This window comes from Carcharhinus amblyrhynchos, chromosome 33 (assembly GCF_965287045.1).
Source record: "Carcharhinus amblyrhynchos chromosome 33, sCarAmb.v2.hapA, whole genome shotgun sequence".
Classification (NCBI taxonomy): Eukaryota; Metazoa; Chordata; class Chondrichthyes; order Carcharhiniformes; family Carcharhinidae; genus Carcharhinus; species Carcharhinus amblyrhynchos.
In genome coordinates, this window is record NC_137356.1 from 4,649,031 (window position 1) to 4,668,430 (window position 19,400).

Genomic DNA, 19,400 nt, shown 5'->3' on the forward strand with positions numbered 1-19,400 from the left:
GTCTGCACATTCTCCCCGTGTCTGCGTGGGTTTCCTCCGGGTGCTCCGGTTTCCTCCCACAGTCCAAAAATGTGCCGGTTCCGTGGATTGGCCGTGCTAAATTGACCCTCAGTGTCAGGGGGAACTAGCTAAGGTGAATAAATGAGGTTATAAGGAATAGGGCCTGGGTGGGAATGTGGCCGGTGGAGACTTGATGGGCTGAATGGCCTCCTTCTTCACTGTAGGGATTTTATGATTGGGTGGAACGCTAATTTACACTCTCTGCAATGTGAATTTGTATTTCCTTCAACATTGAGTCAAATCAGACGCTGGGCGTGACCTTACCGTGCCAGTCACACCACATTCCCGCTGTGGTGAGGTCGGAGAATATGGCATCCAGCCAGACCACCCTCACTGAGGGGAGGGTGGGGAACTCCTGCCAGTGTGAACGGTGATAAGATTCCGGCTAGAGCGTGAAACCAGGATTACTGTCCCGTCTTCCGAATTTCTCTGCCTCTCACCGAGCAACCGGCTTAGAGTTACTTCCACCGAGGTGAACAGACAAACCTATGAACTAGGAGCAGAAATAGGCCATTCAGCCCCTCGAGCCTGCTCCTCCCATTCAATAAGATCTGTTTGTGTTTCTAATTCCACACTCCCATCTACCCCCTCCTGATAACCTGAACAAGAACCCCTGACAAAGGATCATCCAGACCCAAAATACTGGCGCACATCTCCCCCCATCCCGCCCGCCACGGAAATCAGAGCGAGTGAGGGGGGGACAACGGGAAGGTCCTATTAACCTCGGGCAGGGTTTTCCGGGCAAGTGAGGTCGACAATTCCCGCCCGCTGGCTCTGTCCTCTCTCCACGGATACTGTCAGGCCGGCTGAGACTTTCTGGCAGTTTCTGTTTTTGTTCCAACAATCTGTCTTTGTCTTCGAGATATTCAGTAGTCCCGGCCTCCCTTGCCTTCTGAGGCAGAGAGTTCCAAAGTCGCACAACCCTCTGTGAGAAAGAGTTTCTCCTCATTCCGCAGTGGAATACTCGCTTTAGTTTTCGCGCAGTCCCGTGGAACACAGCGAGGTGATTCTGATATGGAGGATTGCTTCCAAGTAACAGTGTCACCGCGATATTCCAGCCGCTCCTTTCGATGGAAGGAAAGTACTGCCATTCCTGGGGGGAGGCAGTGACATAGTGGTATTGTCGCTGGACCAGTAACCCAGACACCCAGCGTAATGCTCTGGGGACCTGGGCTCGAATCCCACCACGGCAGATGGTGAAATTCAAATTCAATTTTGGGTGGTACAGTGGGTTAGCACTGCCCCCTCACGGCGCCAGGGACCCGGCTTCGATTCCCGGCTTGGGTCACTGCCTGTGTGGAGTCTGCACATTCTCCCCATGTCTCTGTGGGTTCCCTCTGGGTGCTCCAGTTCAGGGGGTGGAGTCCTCTCTTCGGCAGAAGACAATCTGAAGACATGTAGAAGGCAATGTAGGGACTGGGGCCTCTGGGCAGTTTATTTCTGTTAATAAATAGCTCTCCAAGCCTGCACCAACCATGCTGTCCGACTGAATTAAAACCCCTTACCCTTCTGGGGACCATATCCCTCTATTCCTATCCTATTCATGTATTTGTCGAGACGCCCCTTAAGAGTCACTATCGTATCTGCTTTCACTACCTCCCCCGGCAGCGAGTTCCAGGAACTCGCCGCGTGAAAAACGTGCCTCCTACATCTCCTTTAAACCTTGCCCCTCGCACCTTAAACCTGTGCCCCCGACTCTTCCACCCTGGGATAAAGCTTCTGACTATCCACTCTGTCCATGCCTCTCATAATCTTGTAGACTTCGATCAGGTCTCCCCTCAACCTCCGTCGTTCCAGTGAGAACAAACCAAGTTTCTCCAACCTCTCCTCATAGCGAATGTCCTCCATACCAGGCAACATCCTGGTAAATCTTTCCAGTGCCCTCTCCAAAGCCTCCACATCCTTCTGGTAGTGTGGCGACCAGAACTGAACAGTATATTCCCGATACCTTCTGCGTTCCTGGCTAAATCTGTGAGTGTGCATCTTTCCGTACCCCATACACAACAAATAAATCAACAACCAACTTCCGACCAGGCTGGTGACACAACAATAACCTTGAGTTTATGTAGCGCCTTCTAACCAGAGCAAAAACATTAAAGGATCTTCGCGGGAATGTTACCAACGCGCAGTTTATCTGGTCAAAACAGAAAACGCTGGAAAATCTCAGTGGGTCTGGCAGCATCTGTGGAGAGAGTATAGATGCGGAGATGCCAGCGTTGGACTGGGGTAAACACAGTAAGAAGTCTCACAACACCAGGTTAGAGCCCAACAGGTTTATTTGGTAGCAAACGCCACTAGCTTTCGGGGCTTTTCCCCTTCGTCAGGTGACCTGGTGTTGTGAGACTTCTTCCTGAGAGAGAATAGAGCCAGCATTTCGAGTTGGGATGACCCTTAGACTCAAAATGTTGGCTCCATTCTTCAGATTCCAGCGTCTGCTATATTTTGCCTTTGGATTATCCAGTCAGCTCATTGCTACTTGAGGCTGCCTCGCGAGGATATTGGGACATCCCCAAGTCGTGACAGGCGCTATATGAATGCAAAGACTTTTCTTTGGGCCTGTCCCTGCCTGCTCGTCTTTCCATCAGCACAAAATGGCGAGACTAAAGATGGTGAAAAGGCACTGGGAGGATTGGGGGCAGGATTGACACATCGTATGCAGGGGGTTTTAATATTAGAGTCAGAGAGGTTTACGGCATGGGAACAGGCCCTCCAGCCCAACTTGTCCATGCCACCGTTTTTTTAAACCCCTAAGCCAGTCGCCATTGCCCACATTTGGCCCATATCCCTCTGTACGCATCTTACCCATGTAACTGTCTAAATGCTTTTTAAAAGACAAAATTGTACCCGCCTCTACTACTACCTCTGGCAGCTCGTTCCAGACACTCACCACCCTCTGTGTGAAAAAATTGCCCCTCTGGACCCTTCTGTATCTCTCCCCTCTCACCTTAAATCTAAAAAGTAGAAGTTTATTTATTAGTCACAAGTTAACACTGCAATGAAGTTATTATGGAAATCCCCTAGTCGCCACACTCTGGAGCTTGTTTGGGTACACTGAGGGAGAACTTGGCACGGCCAATGAATGGTTTGCTTTGTCTGTATAGCACGCAAGAAACAATACTTTTCACTATTCACCGAACCTGCACATCTTTGGACTGTGAGAGGAAACCGGAGCACCCGGAGGAAACCCACAGAGACACAGGGAGAACATACAAACTCCACACAGACAGTGACCCAAGCCAGGAATCGAACCCGGGTCCCTGACACTGTGAGACAGCAGTGCTAACCGCTGTGCCACCGTATGCCCTCTGGTTTTCGATTCCCCTACCTTTGGGAAAAGATGTTGATATTGACCTTATCTGTGCCCCCCATTATTTTATAGATCTCTAAAAGATCACCCCTCAGCCTCCTACACTCCAGAGAGAAAAATCCCAGTCTATCCAGCCTCTCCTTATAACTCAAACCATCAAGTCCCGGTAGCATCCTAGTAAATCTTCTCTGCACTCTTTCTAGTTTAATAATATCCTTTCTATAATAGGGTGACCAGAATTGTACACTGTATTCCAAGTGTGGCCTTTCTGGTGAATTGATTCCACGTGTACTTCTCATTTTGCAGTTTCTTTGCCTGAAGAACATCCGGACCTTTTTAAACGCGTGCTGTGAAAAGTTCAACATGAAAAAGAGCGAGCTATTCGAAGCCTTCGACCTGTTTGACGTACGAGATTTCGCCAAGGTACTGTAACCAAAATTCAAACTCAAATCTCACTCTCAATGCCTGGCTTTCCTCGGGAAATTAAAAACTGCAAGGACATAGGATTAATTTTCACACGACTTAACTCTTGAAGCTTTGCAGATTTTCTTTGTGAACCAAGTTCTTGGAGAACCCTGCTGAGTTATATGAAATCGGGGCGAAGAATTGCCACCAACTCTTTGGTTATCTGAATTAACTGAAGTATTTATTGAACCTTCCAAATTCACTGACCAGAACTGTTTGGGTCTTTAAGGCGGCACAGTGGTTAGCACTGCTGCCTCACAGCGTTAGGGACCCAGGTTCGATTCCTGGCTTGGATTCACTGGCTGTGTGAAGTTTGCATGTTCTCCCCATGTCTACATGGGTTTTGTCTGGGTGCTCCAGTTTCCTCCCACACTTCAAAGATGTGCCGGTTATGTGGATAGGGCATGCTAAATTGCCCCTTAGTGTCCAAAGATGTGCAGGTTTAGTGGATTGGCCATGCTAAATTGCCCCTTAGTGTCCAAAGATGTGCAGGTTTGGTGGATTGGCCGTGCTAAATTGCCCCTTAGTGTTGGGGGATTAGCATGGTAATATGTCGGGTTCCAGGGATGGGGCCTGGGTGGAATCATTGTTGGTGCGGACTCGATGGGCCGAATGGCCTCGTTCTGCACTATAGGGATTCTATGATTCTATTTTCTGTCCAGTTGATCTGCTTTCGCCGTGTTCACTGTGGGAGAAATATTGACCAGGGTGAAATCTCCAGGCTTTCTGTGAAAGTGTGGCCGTGGAACGTGGTGGGGCAGATGTGCAAAGCCTGGGACCTGGCGGGGCCCGGTTGTAGAATGGGCCGGGATGGAACAGATTGAACTTTCACAGGTCTGAAACCAGATGTGATCGTGTTATCACATTCTGGGTTTTGGCCAAAGCCACAAGAATGAGGGGGGGAGCATGCTCGAGTCAGTCAGAAACCTGTAAAGACACAACGAGTAGAAGTTATATCTCGGTAAGCATTGAGATAATGGAGGTGACACAGGCCAGGAAGCGATGCAAGGAGATTGAGAAGGGGTTGGGAAGTGAAGCAGGGAAGGCTTTTCTTCCATTGCTGAAGCTTCATATCATTTTTCATCATCTCTTTTCTTCAAAACAAAAATGAACGCGACTTGGGTATTTCCATCTCTTGCAGGCGCTCTTGAGAACTGTGCAGTCATAGTGATACCACCCTGCCACCAAGTTTCAGAGTGCCTTGACAACTGTTAATAACCAATTTACCTGCTTCTTCTGGGCAATATCTTAAAACAGCTGCTCTCCCCCAACTAGCCTCCATATCCATGGAGGGGCTTTACAGCCTGGCTTGACCCGAGACACCAGGGCAGATTGGTGGCCCAGTGGTTAGCACTGCTGCCTCACAGCGCCGGGTTCGATTCCCGGCTTGGGACACTGTCTGTGTGGAGTTTGCACATTCTCCCCATGTGGGTTTCCTCTGGGTGCTCCGGTTCCCTCCCACACTCCAACGATGTGCGGGTTAGGTGGATTGGCCGTGCTAAATTGCCCCTTAGTGATGCATGGGTTACAGGGATTAGCGGGGTAAATAGATGGAGTTACAAGATAAGGCCTAGGTGGGATTGTTGTCGCTGTAGATCTGATGGGCTGAATGGTCTCCTCCTGCACTGTAGGGATTCTATGATTTCTACGGGGCTGGAAAATCCCACCCGAGGTCAACACCCCTTCCCATTGTCCGCCCCTCGCCCCTTCCAATCCCCATCGCGAGCGAGGTGGGAGAATTCCGACAAAGATCCCTCTGAGGACATTAGTGGGCAAAGTTCAAGGATGTTAAGTTTATTTATTGATGTCACATTAACACTGCAATGAAATTACTGTGAAAATCCCTTAGTTGTCACACTCAGGCACCTGTTTGAGTTACACTGAGGGAGAATTTAGCGCGGCCAATGCACCCTAACCAGCACTTTCGGACTGTGGGAGGAAACCCACGCAGACACGAGGAGAATGTGCAGACTCCACACAGACAGTGACCCAAACCAGGAACCGAACCGAACCCAGGTCCCAGACTCTGTGAGGTAGCAGTGCTGACCACTGAGACATGAGGGGTGGGGAGGGGAAGGGGTCAACTAAAACATCTAAAGGGTGCCAGCAGTCTGTAATAAGCTGACTAAAGTAATGGCTGGGTAAATCGAGCTAAGTTAAGCAGCACAGATCTAACGATGCTGCCCCTCCCAACTCTCCTTGATGAACAACATCAATAAAATGATCGAGGGCTCCGGGTCGAACTCACCCCATGCTTTGCATCCTGAATATCCTTTCATATTCCACAACCGAATAAGGTCTGAGGCTTTGCAATGATGGCAGACTCCCAGTTCCTCAGTAATTTACTGCCCACTGCACAGCTTCTCCCAATTATATAACAGCAGCAATAATGTGACTCCTTCTGATCTATATCGTTTGGTGCTTCTGAATTTTTGAGGACTCTCTCTCTGATCTTACCTCATTACAAAGCTGGCCCAGACAGTCTTTAATCTCTTTCCAGAGGGCCCATCCTACAGTCTCCCCATCACAGCATCCAGCTGTTTAGCCTGAGTCCTGTATCCTGTTCTCTCCCATCTTTGCTTCCAATCTGAACCAGTTATCCACTCTTAAAAAATGATTTCCTGGTAACCTCCCTGTTGGATCCCTTCTTTCGCTTGAAGAGACAAGTTTTAAAATGCTTTCCTGTTATTGAAAATGAGGTGGCACAGTGGCACAGTGGTTAGCGCAGCTGCCTCACAGCTCCAGGGACCCGGGTTTGATTCATCGTTCGGTCACTGTCTGTGAGCAGTTTGCACATTCTCTCCATGCCCGTGTGGGTTTCCTCCGGGTGTTCCGGTTTCCTCCCACGGTCCAAAGGTGTGCTAAATTGACACTTAGGGTCCACGGATGCGGGGGTTAGAGAGACTAGTGGGGTAACTGTGTGGGGCTGCGGGGGTCAGGCCTGGGTGGGATTGTTGCTGGTGCAGACTTGATGGGCTGAATGGTCTCCTTCTGCACTGTAGGGATTCTATGATTCTAAGAAAAGAACTTAGAAAAATTAACATGACAGAGCAAAAAATACAAACTTGGGGATGGCTTCACAGCCTGGCCCTTGAACTGTGATGTGGAGATGTCGGCGTTGGACTGGGGTGGGCACAGTTAGAATGTCTCACAACGCCAGGTTAAAGTCCAACAGGTTTATTTGGAATCACGAGCTTTCGGAACGTCGCTCCTTCATCAGGTGAGTGGAGAGTTGGGTTCGCAAACACGGCATATATAGACACAGACACAATTGCAAAATAATGGTTGGAATAGAAACACAGAAACATAGAAGATAGGAGCAGGAGGAGGCCATTCGGCCCTTCGAGCCTGTTCCACCATTCATTACGATCATGGCCGATCGTCCAATTCAATAACCTAATCCTGCTTTCTCCCCATAATCTTTGATCCCATTCGCCCTAAGTCCTATATCCAGACGCCTCTTGAATATATTCAATGTTTTGGCATCAACTACTTCCTGTGGTAATGAATTCCACAGGCTCACCACTCTTTGGGTGAGGAAATGTCTCCTTATCTCTGTCCTAAATGGTCTACCCTGAATCCTCAGGCTGTGACCCCTGGTTCTGGACCCCCCCCATCAGGAACATCCTCCCTGCATCTACCCTACCTGGTCCTGTTAGAATTTTGTAAGTCTGTATGAGATTCCCCCCCTCATTCGTCTGAACTCCAGTGAAAACAACCCTAACCTGGTCAATCTCTCCTCATACATCAGTCCCACCATCCCTGGAATCAATGCCTGTGATTATCTGCCTCTCCTATTGCACTGTCTGTCACTTTCAAAGAATTGATTAGCTGTAAAGACTCGCATTCCAACCATTATCTTTCAATTGCATCCATAAGACCATAAGACATAGGAGCAGAATTAGGCCACTCGGCCCATCGAGTCTGCTCCACCATTCAATCATGGCTGATATTTTTCTCATCCCCATTCTCCTGCCTTTTCCCCATAACCCCGATCCCCTTATTAATCAGGAACCTATCTATCTCTGTCTTAAAGACACTCAATGACCCGGCCTCCACAGCCTTCTGTGGCAAAGAGTTCCACAGATTCCCCACTCTCTCTGGCTGAAGAAATTCCTCCTCATCTCTGTTTTAAAGGATCGTCCCTTTAGCCTGAGGTTGTTCCCTCTGGTTGTACTAGTGGAAACATCCTCTCCAAGTCCGTTCTATCCAGGCCTCGCAGTATCCTGTAAGTTTCAATAAGATCCCCCCTCCTCTCATCCTCTAAACTCCAATGAGTACAGACCCAGAGCCCGCAGCCATTCCTCATATGATGAGCTCTTCATTCCAGGGATCATTCTCTGGATCCTTTCCAAGGCTGGCGCATCCTTCCTTCGATAGGGGCCCAAAACCGCTCACAATACTCCAAATGGGGGTCTGACCAGATCCTTATACAGCCTCAGAAGTCCATCCCTGCTCTTGTATTCTAGCCCTCTCGACATGAATGCTAACATTGCATTTGCCTTCCTAACTGCCGACCGAACCTGCACGTTAATCTTAAGAGAATCTTGAACAAGGAATCCCAAGTCCCTTTATGTTTCTGATTTCCTAAGCGTTTTCCTATTTAGAAAATAGCCTATGCCTCCATTCTTGGCCTATATATGCTGTGTTTGTGAAACCCACCTCTGCACTCACTCGATGAAAGGAGCAGTGCTCCGAAAGCTCGTGATTCCAGATAAACCTGTTGAACTTAAACCTGGTGTCGTGAGACTTCTGATTGGACTGAATTGAACTGAACTGAACTCAGAACTGTAACCAGGCTGTAGTTCTGTGAATCGATGCTATCAGGATTTCTATGAACAGGCTATCCGTATCGGTTACCAGAATCACCATTTCCTGAAATTAATTCAGAGAAAAAAAATCTCAGAACGCATTCCTTAAACACAGTGGGGGGAGCAGGTGGAGGGGAGGGGGGAGGGTGGGATGGAGGGGAGTCGGCGGGGGGGGAGAGTGGGGTGAGGATGGGGTACGTGGGGGATTCAAGGCAGTTGATGAAGCCAAAACCAAGAGACAGAGTGGAGTTTTACCGGCACGTCTGCCCAAGGTTCATACGATCCCGCCCGAGTCCAATGGGGAATGCCGTTCCCCGGAATTGGAGCAGGCATACCAGGGAAATTCCAGCCAGTGAGTATTCCCTTATGGGGAGAGTTTATTGAGCTATTGAGTCTCAGAGCCTCTGCTCCTCAAATAGTGTCTCGTCCTTCCTCTATATAGACTAAAATATCAACAAATTAAACACAAATGAGAGGTGTTGTCGGGGGCAGGGTGGGGGGTGGGGGATGGTGACAGCCCTGGTGAGGAAACATCAAAGGAAACTTAATGAACAAACCCATCAAAGTATCATCACCCGGAGTGTAGCCCAGATTCCATAGTGCCAACTAGTCGTGGAAGACCATGCCAGTGGTCACCGCCTGCTCCCTCTTCAGGGCCACCCAGCTGTCAATGTCACCGCAGTAGAGGGCCAGACAGTCGGGCCGGGTGACGCCCTTGACCGCCCACTGCCTGGACCTGTTGTTGGCCATCTTGACCTGACCCAAGGGCAAGCCTGCCAGGAGATCTTCCTCCCTCCCCATCCCTCGGGCGCACCAGGTGCTTCCTGACTGGCACCTGCTCAAAGGCAATTCCTGCCCATTGCCCGTTTGCCTGGGCCTGCGATTGAAAAAGCTTAATGATGTAAGTTGATGAGGTGTTGGCGGGAATAAATGTAATGATATCATTTCTCTCCTCTACCATCGCGCCCTAGAGGCAAAACCATGTTCCAAATGGGAATTGTGCCCTGAGTATTCATACAAAACAAGAGCAGGAGGAGGCCATTCAGCCCTTCGAGCCTGCTACACCATTTATTATGACCATGGCTGATCGTCCAACTCAGTGACCTGATCCCAGATTCCCCCCCATATCCTTTGATCCCCTTCACCCAAGAGCTATATCCAACTACTCCTTAAAAACATTCAATGTTTTAGCATCAACTACTTCCTGTGGTAGTGAATTCCACAGGCTCATCACTCTCTGGGCAAAGACATTTCTCCTCATCTTAGTCCTAAGCGGTCTACCCTGTATCCTCAGACTCCTGGTTCCGGATCCCCCCACTATTGGGAACATCCTCCCTGCATCTACCCTGTCTATTCCTGTTAGAATTTTATAGGTTTCTAAGAGATTCTGTCTCATTCGTCTGAACTCCAGCGAATAGAATCCTAACCTGACTCACTCTCTCCTCATACCTCAGTCCCAGGGATCAGTCTGTTAGACCTTCTCTGCACTCCCTCTAGACCAAGGACATCCTTCCTCAGATAAGGAGACCAAAACTGTGCGCAATATTCCGGGTGTGGCCTTACCTGTGTAATTACAGCAAGACACCCCTGCTCCTGTACTCGAATCCTCTCGCTATGAAGGCCAACACAATGGGTGAAATTTTGCCCTGCCACGGGTGGAGGGCAGGATCATGCAGAGGTCCATGAACCTTGGACAGTCTTGGAGTGAAAATTCTTCCCACTATTTGTCTTCTTTACTAGTTGCTGCACTTGCACACTCGCCTTCAGTGACTGATTTACAAGGACACCCAGGTCTCGATGCACATTCCCCCCTCTAATCAATGGTCATTGAGATAGTAAACTGTCTTCCTGTTTTTGCTACCAGATTGGGTAACCCCACATTTATCCACATTATACTGCATCTGCCATTCAGATGCCCGCTCACTCAGCCTGTCCAAACCAGGCTGATGGATCTCTGTATCCTCCTCACAGCTCACCCTCCCGCCCAACCTTGCAAACACTCCACAGGCATCAAATGCCGCAAAAACTCAGGAGGCTCGTCAGAGACGGTGGGTTAGAAACAAAGTTAATGTCCATTTCGGAATCTGAACAGGGCTTTGAAACAATAACTGGAGGCTGGGTTATCCTCGCTCCACCCCACGCCCAGTGGCGGAGGTGTCTCATCATTGGGATCTTCTGGTCTCACCGATGCCTACAGCATTTTGTGTGACTTGTCCGTCCCACTGAGCCAGGGAACCCCGCCGTGGAGGGGTCTCCTGCATTGGGAGCTCAAAGATCCCACCAGCAGGAAGGTCTGGAAAATCGCGCCCTCTCTTTCCGTCTCCGCAGCTGCTGTCAGACCTGGTGAGGGATTTCCAGCCTTCCAAAAGCATTGCTGGTCCCCCGTTCAGGCCGGGAGCTCTCTGCACAGATCAGCAACCCCAGAGAAACATTTCCGTGTTGAGATTTACTCATTCATTCATTTTTTTATTTTTTCATTTTACAATATGTGCCCCTCCCTTTCAGAGGGCAGTTGAGAGTCAACCGTATTGCTGTGGCTCTGGAGTCACACTTAGGCCAGACTCAGAAAGGACAGTAGATTTGCTTCCCTAAAGGATATTAGTTTGGGCAGCATTGCGGCAAAATGGTTAGCACAGCTGCCTCACAGCTCCCGGGTTCGATTCCCGGCTTGGGTCACTGTTTGTGCGGAGTTTGCGTGTTCTCCCCATGTCTCCATGGGCTTCCTCCAGGTGGTCCAGTTTCCTCCCACAGTCCAAAGATATGTGGGTTAGATGGACTGGCCGTGCTAAATTGACCCTTACTGTCCAAAGATGTGCAGGTTAGGTGGATTGGCAATGCTAAATTGACCCTTACTGTCCAAAGATGTGCAGGTTAGGTGGATTGGCAATGCTAAATTGCCCCTTAGTGTCCAAAGATGTGCGGATTGGCCGTGCTAAATTGTCCCTCAGTGTCCAAAGATGTGTAGGTTAGGTGGATTGGCCGTGCTAAATTGCCTCTTAGTGTCCAAAGATGTGCGGATTGGCCATGCTAAATTGTCCCTCAGTGTCCAAAGATGTGTAGGTTAGGTAGATTGGCCGTGCTAAATTGCCTCTTAGTGTCCAAAGATGTGCGGATTGGCCATGCTAAATTGTCCCTCAGTGTCCAAAGATGTGCAGGTTTGATGGATCAGCCATGCTAAATTGCTCCTGAGTGTCAGGGGAACTAGCTAAGGTAATTTCATAGGGCTGTGGGGGTAGGGCCTGGGGCATTGTGGTCAGTGCAGACATGAGGGGCTGAATGGCCTCCTTCTGCACTGTAAAAATCTGTGATTCCAGTGAAGCTGATTGTTTTCCGACAACGGGTTCATGGTCATCAGTAGATTCTTAATTCCAGATTTTTTTTCATTGAATTCAAATTTCACCAGCTGCCGTGGTGGGATTTGAACCTGGGTCCCCAGAGCATTACGCTGGATCTCCGGATTCTAGTCTACTGACATTACCACTGTGCCACTGCCTCCCTGACTAAAGGGTACTTGAATATAATCAGCTGCCCTCTTTACCCGAATCGTGTAGATTTACCGTAAAGCCACTTAGTTAGAGTTGATACGGATGTTTGGCAATCATTTGTTATTTTTCAACCATGAGATCTGAAAGGTGTTGCTCTTTGGATAGTCTGTCAAGTTGCTTTCTGGGCTGCGAGCTCAGTCAGGATGTAGCTGGCCTGCTTTGTAACTTTTACTGCTGATAGTGGTTTCTAGTGGGAAGTGGAACGGAGAGGTGCGCAGAGTTGCTTTGGTGTGGTGTTGCTGTACAGCACAGTAACCTTCGAACCACTGACAGAAGATTGGAACAAGGCAAGGTGTTAGTTGAGAAACTTGAGTTTGTGCCTAATATGGTCCTTCCCCTTCGAAAGGCGTTAGTCAAAGGCCCTATTTTCACAGAACCTATTTTCACAGAATCAAACAGTTTGGAGACAGAGTTGTGGGTAAAGAATGGATTATTCTCACCAAAACGCATTCCGTATGAGCGCACGCACACATTCACACACACACTCACACACGCACTCACTCTCACACACACACACACACACACTCACTCTCACTCTCACACACACACACACTCTCACACACACGCACACGCACACACACACTCACACACACACTCACGCACACACACACACTCACACTCACACACACACACTCACTCTCACACACGCACACTCACACACGCACACACACTCACACACACACACTCACACATGCTCACACACACACACACTCACACACTCACATGCTTACTCACATACACACTCTCATACTCACACACTCACTTACACACTCACACACACATACACACTCACTCACACTTACACACACACACACACATGCTCACACATCCTCACACACACTCACACACACACACTCACGTGCTCACTCACATGCACACTCACACATACACTCATACTCACACACTCACTTACACACTCACACACACACTCACACACTCACTCACACTTACACACTCAGACACACACATACATTCTCACACACACTCACACACATACACAAACACACTCACACACACTAACACACACTCAAACATACTCACACACACTCACACACATACACAAACACACTCACACACACTAACACACACTCAAACATACTCACACACACTCACACACATACACAAACACACTCACACACACTAACACACACTCAAACATACTCACACACACTCACACACATACACAAACACACTCACACACACTAACACACACTCAAACATACTCACACACACTCACATGCACACTCACACACACACACACACACACTCGCACACTCACACACGCTCACACTCACACATGCACACTCATACACACACTCATGTTTAAGTTTATTTATTAGTGTCACACCTAAGGCCTACATTCACACTTCAATGAAGTTGCTGTGAAAATCCTCTGGTCGCCACATCTGGTGCCTGATTGGGGACACTGAGGGAGAATTTATCACGGCCAATGCACCCTAATCTGCACGTCTTTTGGGCCGTGGGAGGAAATCGGAGCACCTGGAGGAAACCCATGCAGACATGGGGAGAATGTGCAGACTCCACACAGACAGTGACCCAAGGCTGGAATCGAACACAGGTCCCTGGTACTAACCAATGGTAACCACCGTGCCAGCCTGGATACAAGCATGTTGGATACATGTATAAATCCTTAGGAAGAAGGATGGCACGGTGGTTAGCACTGCTGGGGAGGGCGGGGCATGGATAAAAGCATCATGTTTGACACAATGCTTGACTGGAGTGAGTCATACATACAGGTGCTGACCACAGCATCTCGACAGCAGGTCCTCAGCACTCGCTGCATCAGCTGAACTCATAATCGCAAAGCCTTGGTCAGAATCCTTCAACCACAGCTACATCTGAGCTAACCTCACGCGCACTCACTCTCCTCAGTGTGGCTGGACGCCAGGGGAAACACCTCATATCTCAGCAGAAACATAGAAACTAGAAGCAGGAGGAGGCCATTCGGCCCTTCGAGCCTGCTCCACCATTCATTATGGTCATGGCTGATCATCGAATTCAATATCCTGATCCCCCCCCCTTCCCCCCCATATCCTCGATCCCTTTAGCCCCAAGAGCGATATCTAATTTCTTCTTGAAATCAGACAACGTTTTGGCCTCAACTACTTTCTGTGGGAGTGAATTCCACACATTCACCACCCTCTGGGTGAAGAAATTTCTCCTCACCTCAATTCTAAAAGGTTTACCCCTTATCCTCAAACTATAACCCCCTCGTTCTGGACTCCCCCACCATTGGGAACATTCTTTCTGAATCTATCCTGTCTAACCCTGTCGGAATTTTATAAGTTTCTATGAGATCCCCTCTCACTCTTCTAAACTCCATTAAATATAATCCTAACCGACTTAGTCTCTCCTCATATGGCGGACCTGCCATCCCAGGAATCAGCCTGGTAAACCTTCACTGTGCTCCCTCTACAGCAAGGACATCCTTCCTCAGATAAGGGCACCAAAACTGCACACAATACTCCAGGGGTGGCCTCACCAACACCCTGTACAATTGCAGCAAAACATCCCTATTCCTATACTCAAATCCTCTCGCTATGAAGGCTAACATACCATTTGCCTTCTTTACTGCCTGTTGTACCTGCACGCTTAATTTCAGCAACTGATGCACGAGGATTCCAGGATCTCGTTGAGTATCCGCCTCTCTCAATTTACACCCACTCTAGTAATAATCTGTCTTCCTATTATTGTTACCAAAGCGGATAACCTCACATTTACACTGCATCTGCCATGCAGACACCCACACACTCAGCCCGTCCAAATCACACTGCAGTATCTCTGCATCCTCCTCACAGCTCACCTTTCCACTCAACTTTGTATCGTCGGCAAATTTGGAGATAATACATTCAGTTCCCTCTTCCGAATCATTAATATATAAGGTGAACAGTTGGGGTCCTAGCACAGATCCCTGCAGAACCCCATTAGTCACTGACTGTCAATCAGAAAAAGACCCATTTATGCCTACCCTTTGCTTTCTATCTGCTAATCAGCTTTCTATCCATTTCATGACACTACCTGCAATCCCAACTTCACATAGTAGCCTGTTGTGTGAGACCTTGTCGAAAGTGTGTACTGGATAAGTTATCAAAGCTTTCTTGCTGCAGTTCAGAACGCTCCCTGCTCTCTGGATGAAAGCATGCAAACTCGTATTAAAATAACCGGCAAGGTTAACCTGACTGAATGAGATGAAATGGGAGGCGATGGCTGAGTGGCATTACCGCCAGATTATCAATCCAGAAACTCAGCGAATGTTCTGGGGACCCAGGTTCAAATCCCGTCACAGCAGCTGGGGGGATTTGAATTCAGTAAAAAACATCTGGAATTAAGAATCTACTGATGACCATGAAACCATTGTCGGAAAAACTCCATCTGGGTCACCGATGTGAACCAGGGAAGGAAATCTGCCATCCTTTCCCGGTCTGGCCTATATGTAGCTCCAGAGCCACAGCAATGCGATTGGCTCTCAACTGCCCTCCAAGGGCAACTAGGGATGGGCAATAAATGCTGACCCAGCCAGCGACGCCCATGTCCCATGGATGAATGAATGAAAAAAGAACAGTTCCAGGTTCACATTATTATTCAATTCCAGCTTCCCTATCTCAGATCCCGAACTGGACGCATCTAACACTTAGTGCCAGCACAACTATCCGAGCCATTTTGCATTTATATAGCGCCTCTCATGTCTTCAGATTTTGAAATGCAGTCGGTGTTGCAATGTAGCGATGGCCAAATTGCATGCAGCACAAGTTGGGCCAAAGGGCTTGTTTCCATTTTGTAAACCTCTTTGACTCTGTGACCGGAATTTTACTGCCTCGCCTGTCCCAGAATCGGGGGCAGGTGAGGCTCGCAGAACGGCATTCTCTGGTGGCCTCGGATGGGATCGTGTGATCCTCGGTCTGATGAGGTGGTTAAATTCCAACATATCACTCCATGCTCCCACACAAGCAGATAATGTGATCATGACCCCCTCTGCGTTCCTCTAATTCTGGTCTTTCTTGCACCCCAAATCGTAATTGCTCTACCTCTAGTTCAAAAACATAGAGTCCCTACAGTGCAGAAGGAGACAGTTTGGCCCATCAAATCTGCACCAAGTACAATCCCATCCAGGCCCCATCCCCGTAACCCCGCATATTTACCCTGCTAATCCCCTTAAGAGGCAATTTAGCACGGCCAACCCACCTAACCTGCACATCTTTGGAGTGTGGGAGGAAACTGGAGCACCTGGGGGGAAACCCATGCAGACATGGGGAGAACATGCAGACTCCACACAGACAGTGACCCAAGCCGGAAATTGAACCCGGGTCCCTGGCACTGTGAGGCAGCAGTGCTAACCCCCTGTGCCACCCTCCAGTTGCCGGGACTGCAAGGCCTGGAGTTCTCTTCCTACACCTCCCTCGTTCTCGCTTATCTCCTTGAAGACACACCTTCAAACCCAGCAGTTTGTGTCCATCTGACCCTAATATCCTTTCACATAGCTTGGTGTTGTATTTCATTTTACGATGTTTCCGCAAAGTGCTCTTAATTATGTTACTATATAAATTTAAGTTGTTGCTAAACTTACTGATGTGGTTGAGAATGGATTATGATTACTAACTGCCTTTGTAACAACAACATAAATTGACATTGAGATAGTGCCTTAAGATAGGTTTTTTTATTCATTTGTGGGACAGGGGTGTCACTGGCTGGGCCAGCATTTATTACCCATCCCTAGTTACCCGAGTGCAGTTGAGTGTCAACCACATTGCTGTGGCTCAGGAACAGCTGATATATTTCCAAGTCCAGAGGGGGCGATGGCCGAATGGTATTATCGCTAGCCTATTATTCCGGAAACTCAGCAGTTCTGGGGACCCGGGTTCGAATCCCACCACAGCAGATGGAGGAACTTGAATTCAATTAAAAAAAAATCTGGAATTAAGAATCTACTGATGACCATGAAACAATTGTCGGGAAAACTCATCTGGGTCACTAATGTCCTTTAGGGAAGGAAATCTGCCACCCTTGCCCGGTCTGGCCTACATGTTGACTCTCAAGGGGCAACTAGGGGTGGGCAATAAATGCTGGCCCAGCCAGCAATGCCCATGTCCCACCAATGAATTAAAAAGAAGTCAGGATTGTGAGTGGCTTGTTGGGGGGGGGGGGGTAACTTCCAAGTGGTGGTGTTCCCATATGCCTGTTGTTAATGGTTGTGGGTTTGGAAGGTGTCGGTGAGTTCCTACGATATAATTGTAGATGTTGCGCAGTGTCAGCGGTGGAGGGAGTGAATGTTTGTAGCCGGGGTGCCAATCCAGTGGGTTGCTTTGTCCCACATGGTGTTTTTTGAGTGTTGTTGGAGCTGCACCCATGGAGAGTGTTCCATCCCACTCCTGACTTGTGCCTTGTAGGTGGTGGACAGGCTCTGGGGAGTCGGAGGGTGAGTTACTCACCGCCGGATTCCTAGTCTCTAACCTGCCCTTGAAGCCACAGTATTTACATGGCTGGGTCCAGTTCAGCTTCTGGTCAATGGCAACCCCCAGGATGTTGATGGTGGATGATTCAGAGTACAAGTTGACTGAGCTCCAGTTTTCAGAGAAGGATAACAATGGGCATGGTGGCTCAGTGGTTAGTACTGCTGCCTCACAGCGCCAGGAACCCGGGTTCGATTCCCGGCTCGGGCCACTGTCTGTGCGGAATCTGCACATTCTGTCCCGTGGGTTTCCCCCGGGTGCTCCGGTTTCCTCCCATAGTCCAAAAGATATGCGGGTTAGGCTATGGCAAAATTGCCCCTTAGTGTTGGGGGGACTAGCTAGGGTAAATTATGGGGATTGGGCCTGGGTGGGATTGTAGTCGGTGCAGACTCGATGGGCCAAATGGCCTCCTTCTGCACTGTTGGGGTTCTCTGATATCTATGAATACAGACACTAACACCGGGATACGGAGAGCATACAACTCCCAGATGAGAATAAATCGAGCCCAGTACCTCCGTGTTAATTTAAAATTTGCCCAATGCAGGTTACCTGCTACCTATTAACCAGTCACCAGGAGTGAAGTGTGCAGTAACTGGTTTCAGCAAAACAGAAAGAGATGGCGACAAGCCTTTATTTCTGTTTGAGAAGGAGTGAATCGAAAGGGCTTGCGATGGAGTGGGTGATTGTGGTTAACCAGCCAGACTTCTGACCATTTGATTTCCAGTTACAGGCCCCCAGCTTTGGCTGCTACGCTCTTCAATTCACCCACCATCTTGCCTGTTGCCTTGGTAACATTTCATATTTCTTTTGCTGCACTCTGAGCTCTTTTGCAATGAAGGCGATTCCCAGAACTGAGGACTAATTTTAACAAAAAATCACCAGGGACCGACATTTACAGGAACACAGCGCCTTTTTTTAACTCTCTCCCGTACATTAACAAAGGCTCAGTTATTAATTATTACCACAGAATACTACAGTGCAGTAGAGGCCTTTTGGCCCATTGAGTCTGCAGGAGTGCCGCTACAGTGGACTGTTCTTTGACGTATAATTAAGTAAAAGTGGGTGTCATATAGCCCAGGAGCACTCCAATTTGAATCAAATCTTGTAGTCGGTGAGGCCATTAGTAGCCATCACTATGTGCGTGAGTGTGTGTAGGTTTGGTGGATCGGCCATGTTAAATTGCCCCTTAGTGTCCAAATTTAGGATGGCCAATCCCCTTAACCTGCGCATCTTCGGATACTAAGGGACAATTTAGCATGGCCAGTCCACCTAACCTGCACATCTTTGGATATTAAGGGGCAATCTAACATGGCCAATCCACCTAACTGGCACAACTTTGGATACTAAGGGTCGATTTAACACGGCCAATCCACTTGTTAGGACATCAAGGGGCAATTTAGCATGGCCAATCTACCTAACCTACACATCTTGGGACGCTAAGGGGCAATTTAGCAAGGCCAATCCACCTAAACTACACGTTTTTGGACACCAAGGGGCAAGTTAGCATGGCCAATCCACCTATCCTGAACATCAAGGGCCAATTAAACATGGCCAATCCACCTAACCCACACATCTTTAGACGGTGGCAGGGAATCAGAGCACCTGGAGGAAACCCATGTAGACACAGGGAGAATGTGCAGACTTCGCACAGGCAGTCACCCAAGCCGGGAATTGAACCTGGGCCCCTGGCGCTGTGAAGCAACAGTGCTAACCACTGTGCCACCACAACTGGTTTTGGGGCTGG

The 19,400-nt window shown here is 48.7% G+C and overlaps 1 protein-coding gene across 1 annotated transcript in view; it reads left to right on the forward strand.

Annotated features, from left to right (window-relative positions):
• Positions 1-19,400, forward strand: part of vav1 (vav guanine nucleotide exchange factor 1) — a 122,054-nt gene that overhangs the window by 36,286 nt on the left and 66,368 nt on the right. Inside the window, 1 exon segment of the mRNA XM_080216505.1 lies at positions 3,674-3,790. Within this exon segment, the coding sequence (XP_080072631.1) occupies positions 3,674-3,790 (117 nt within the window).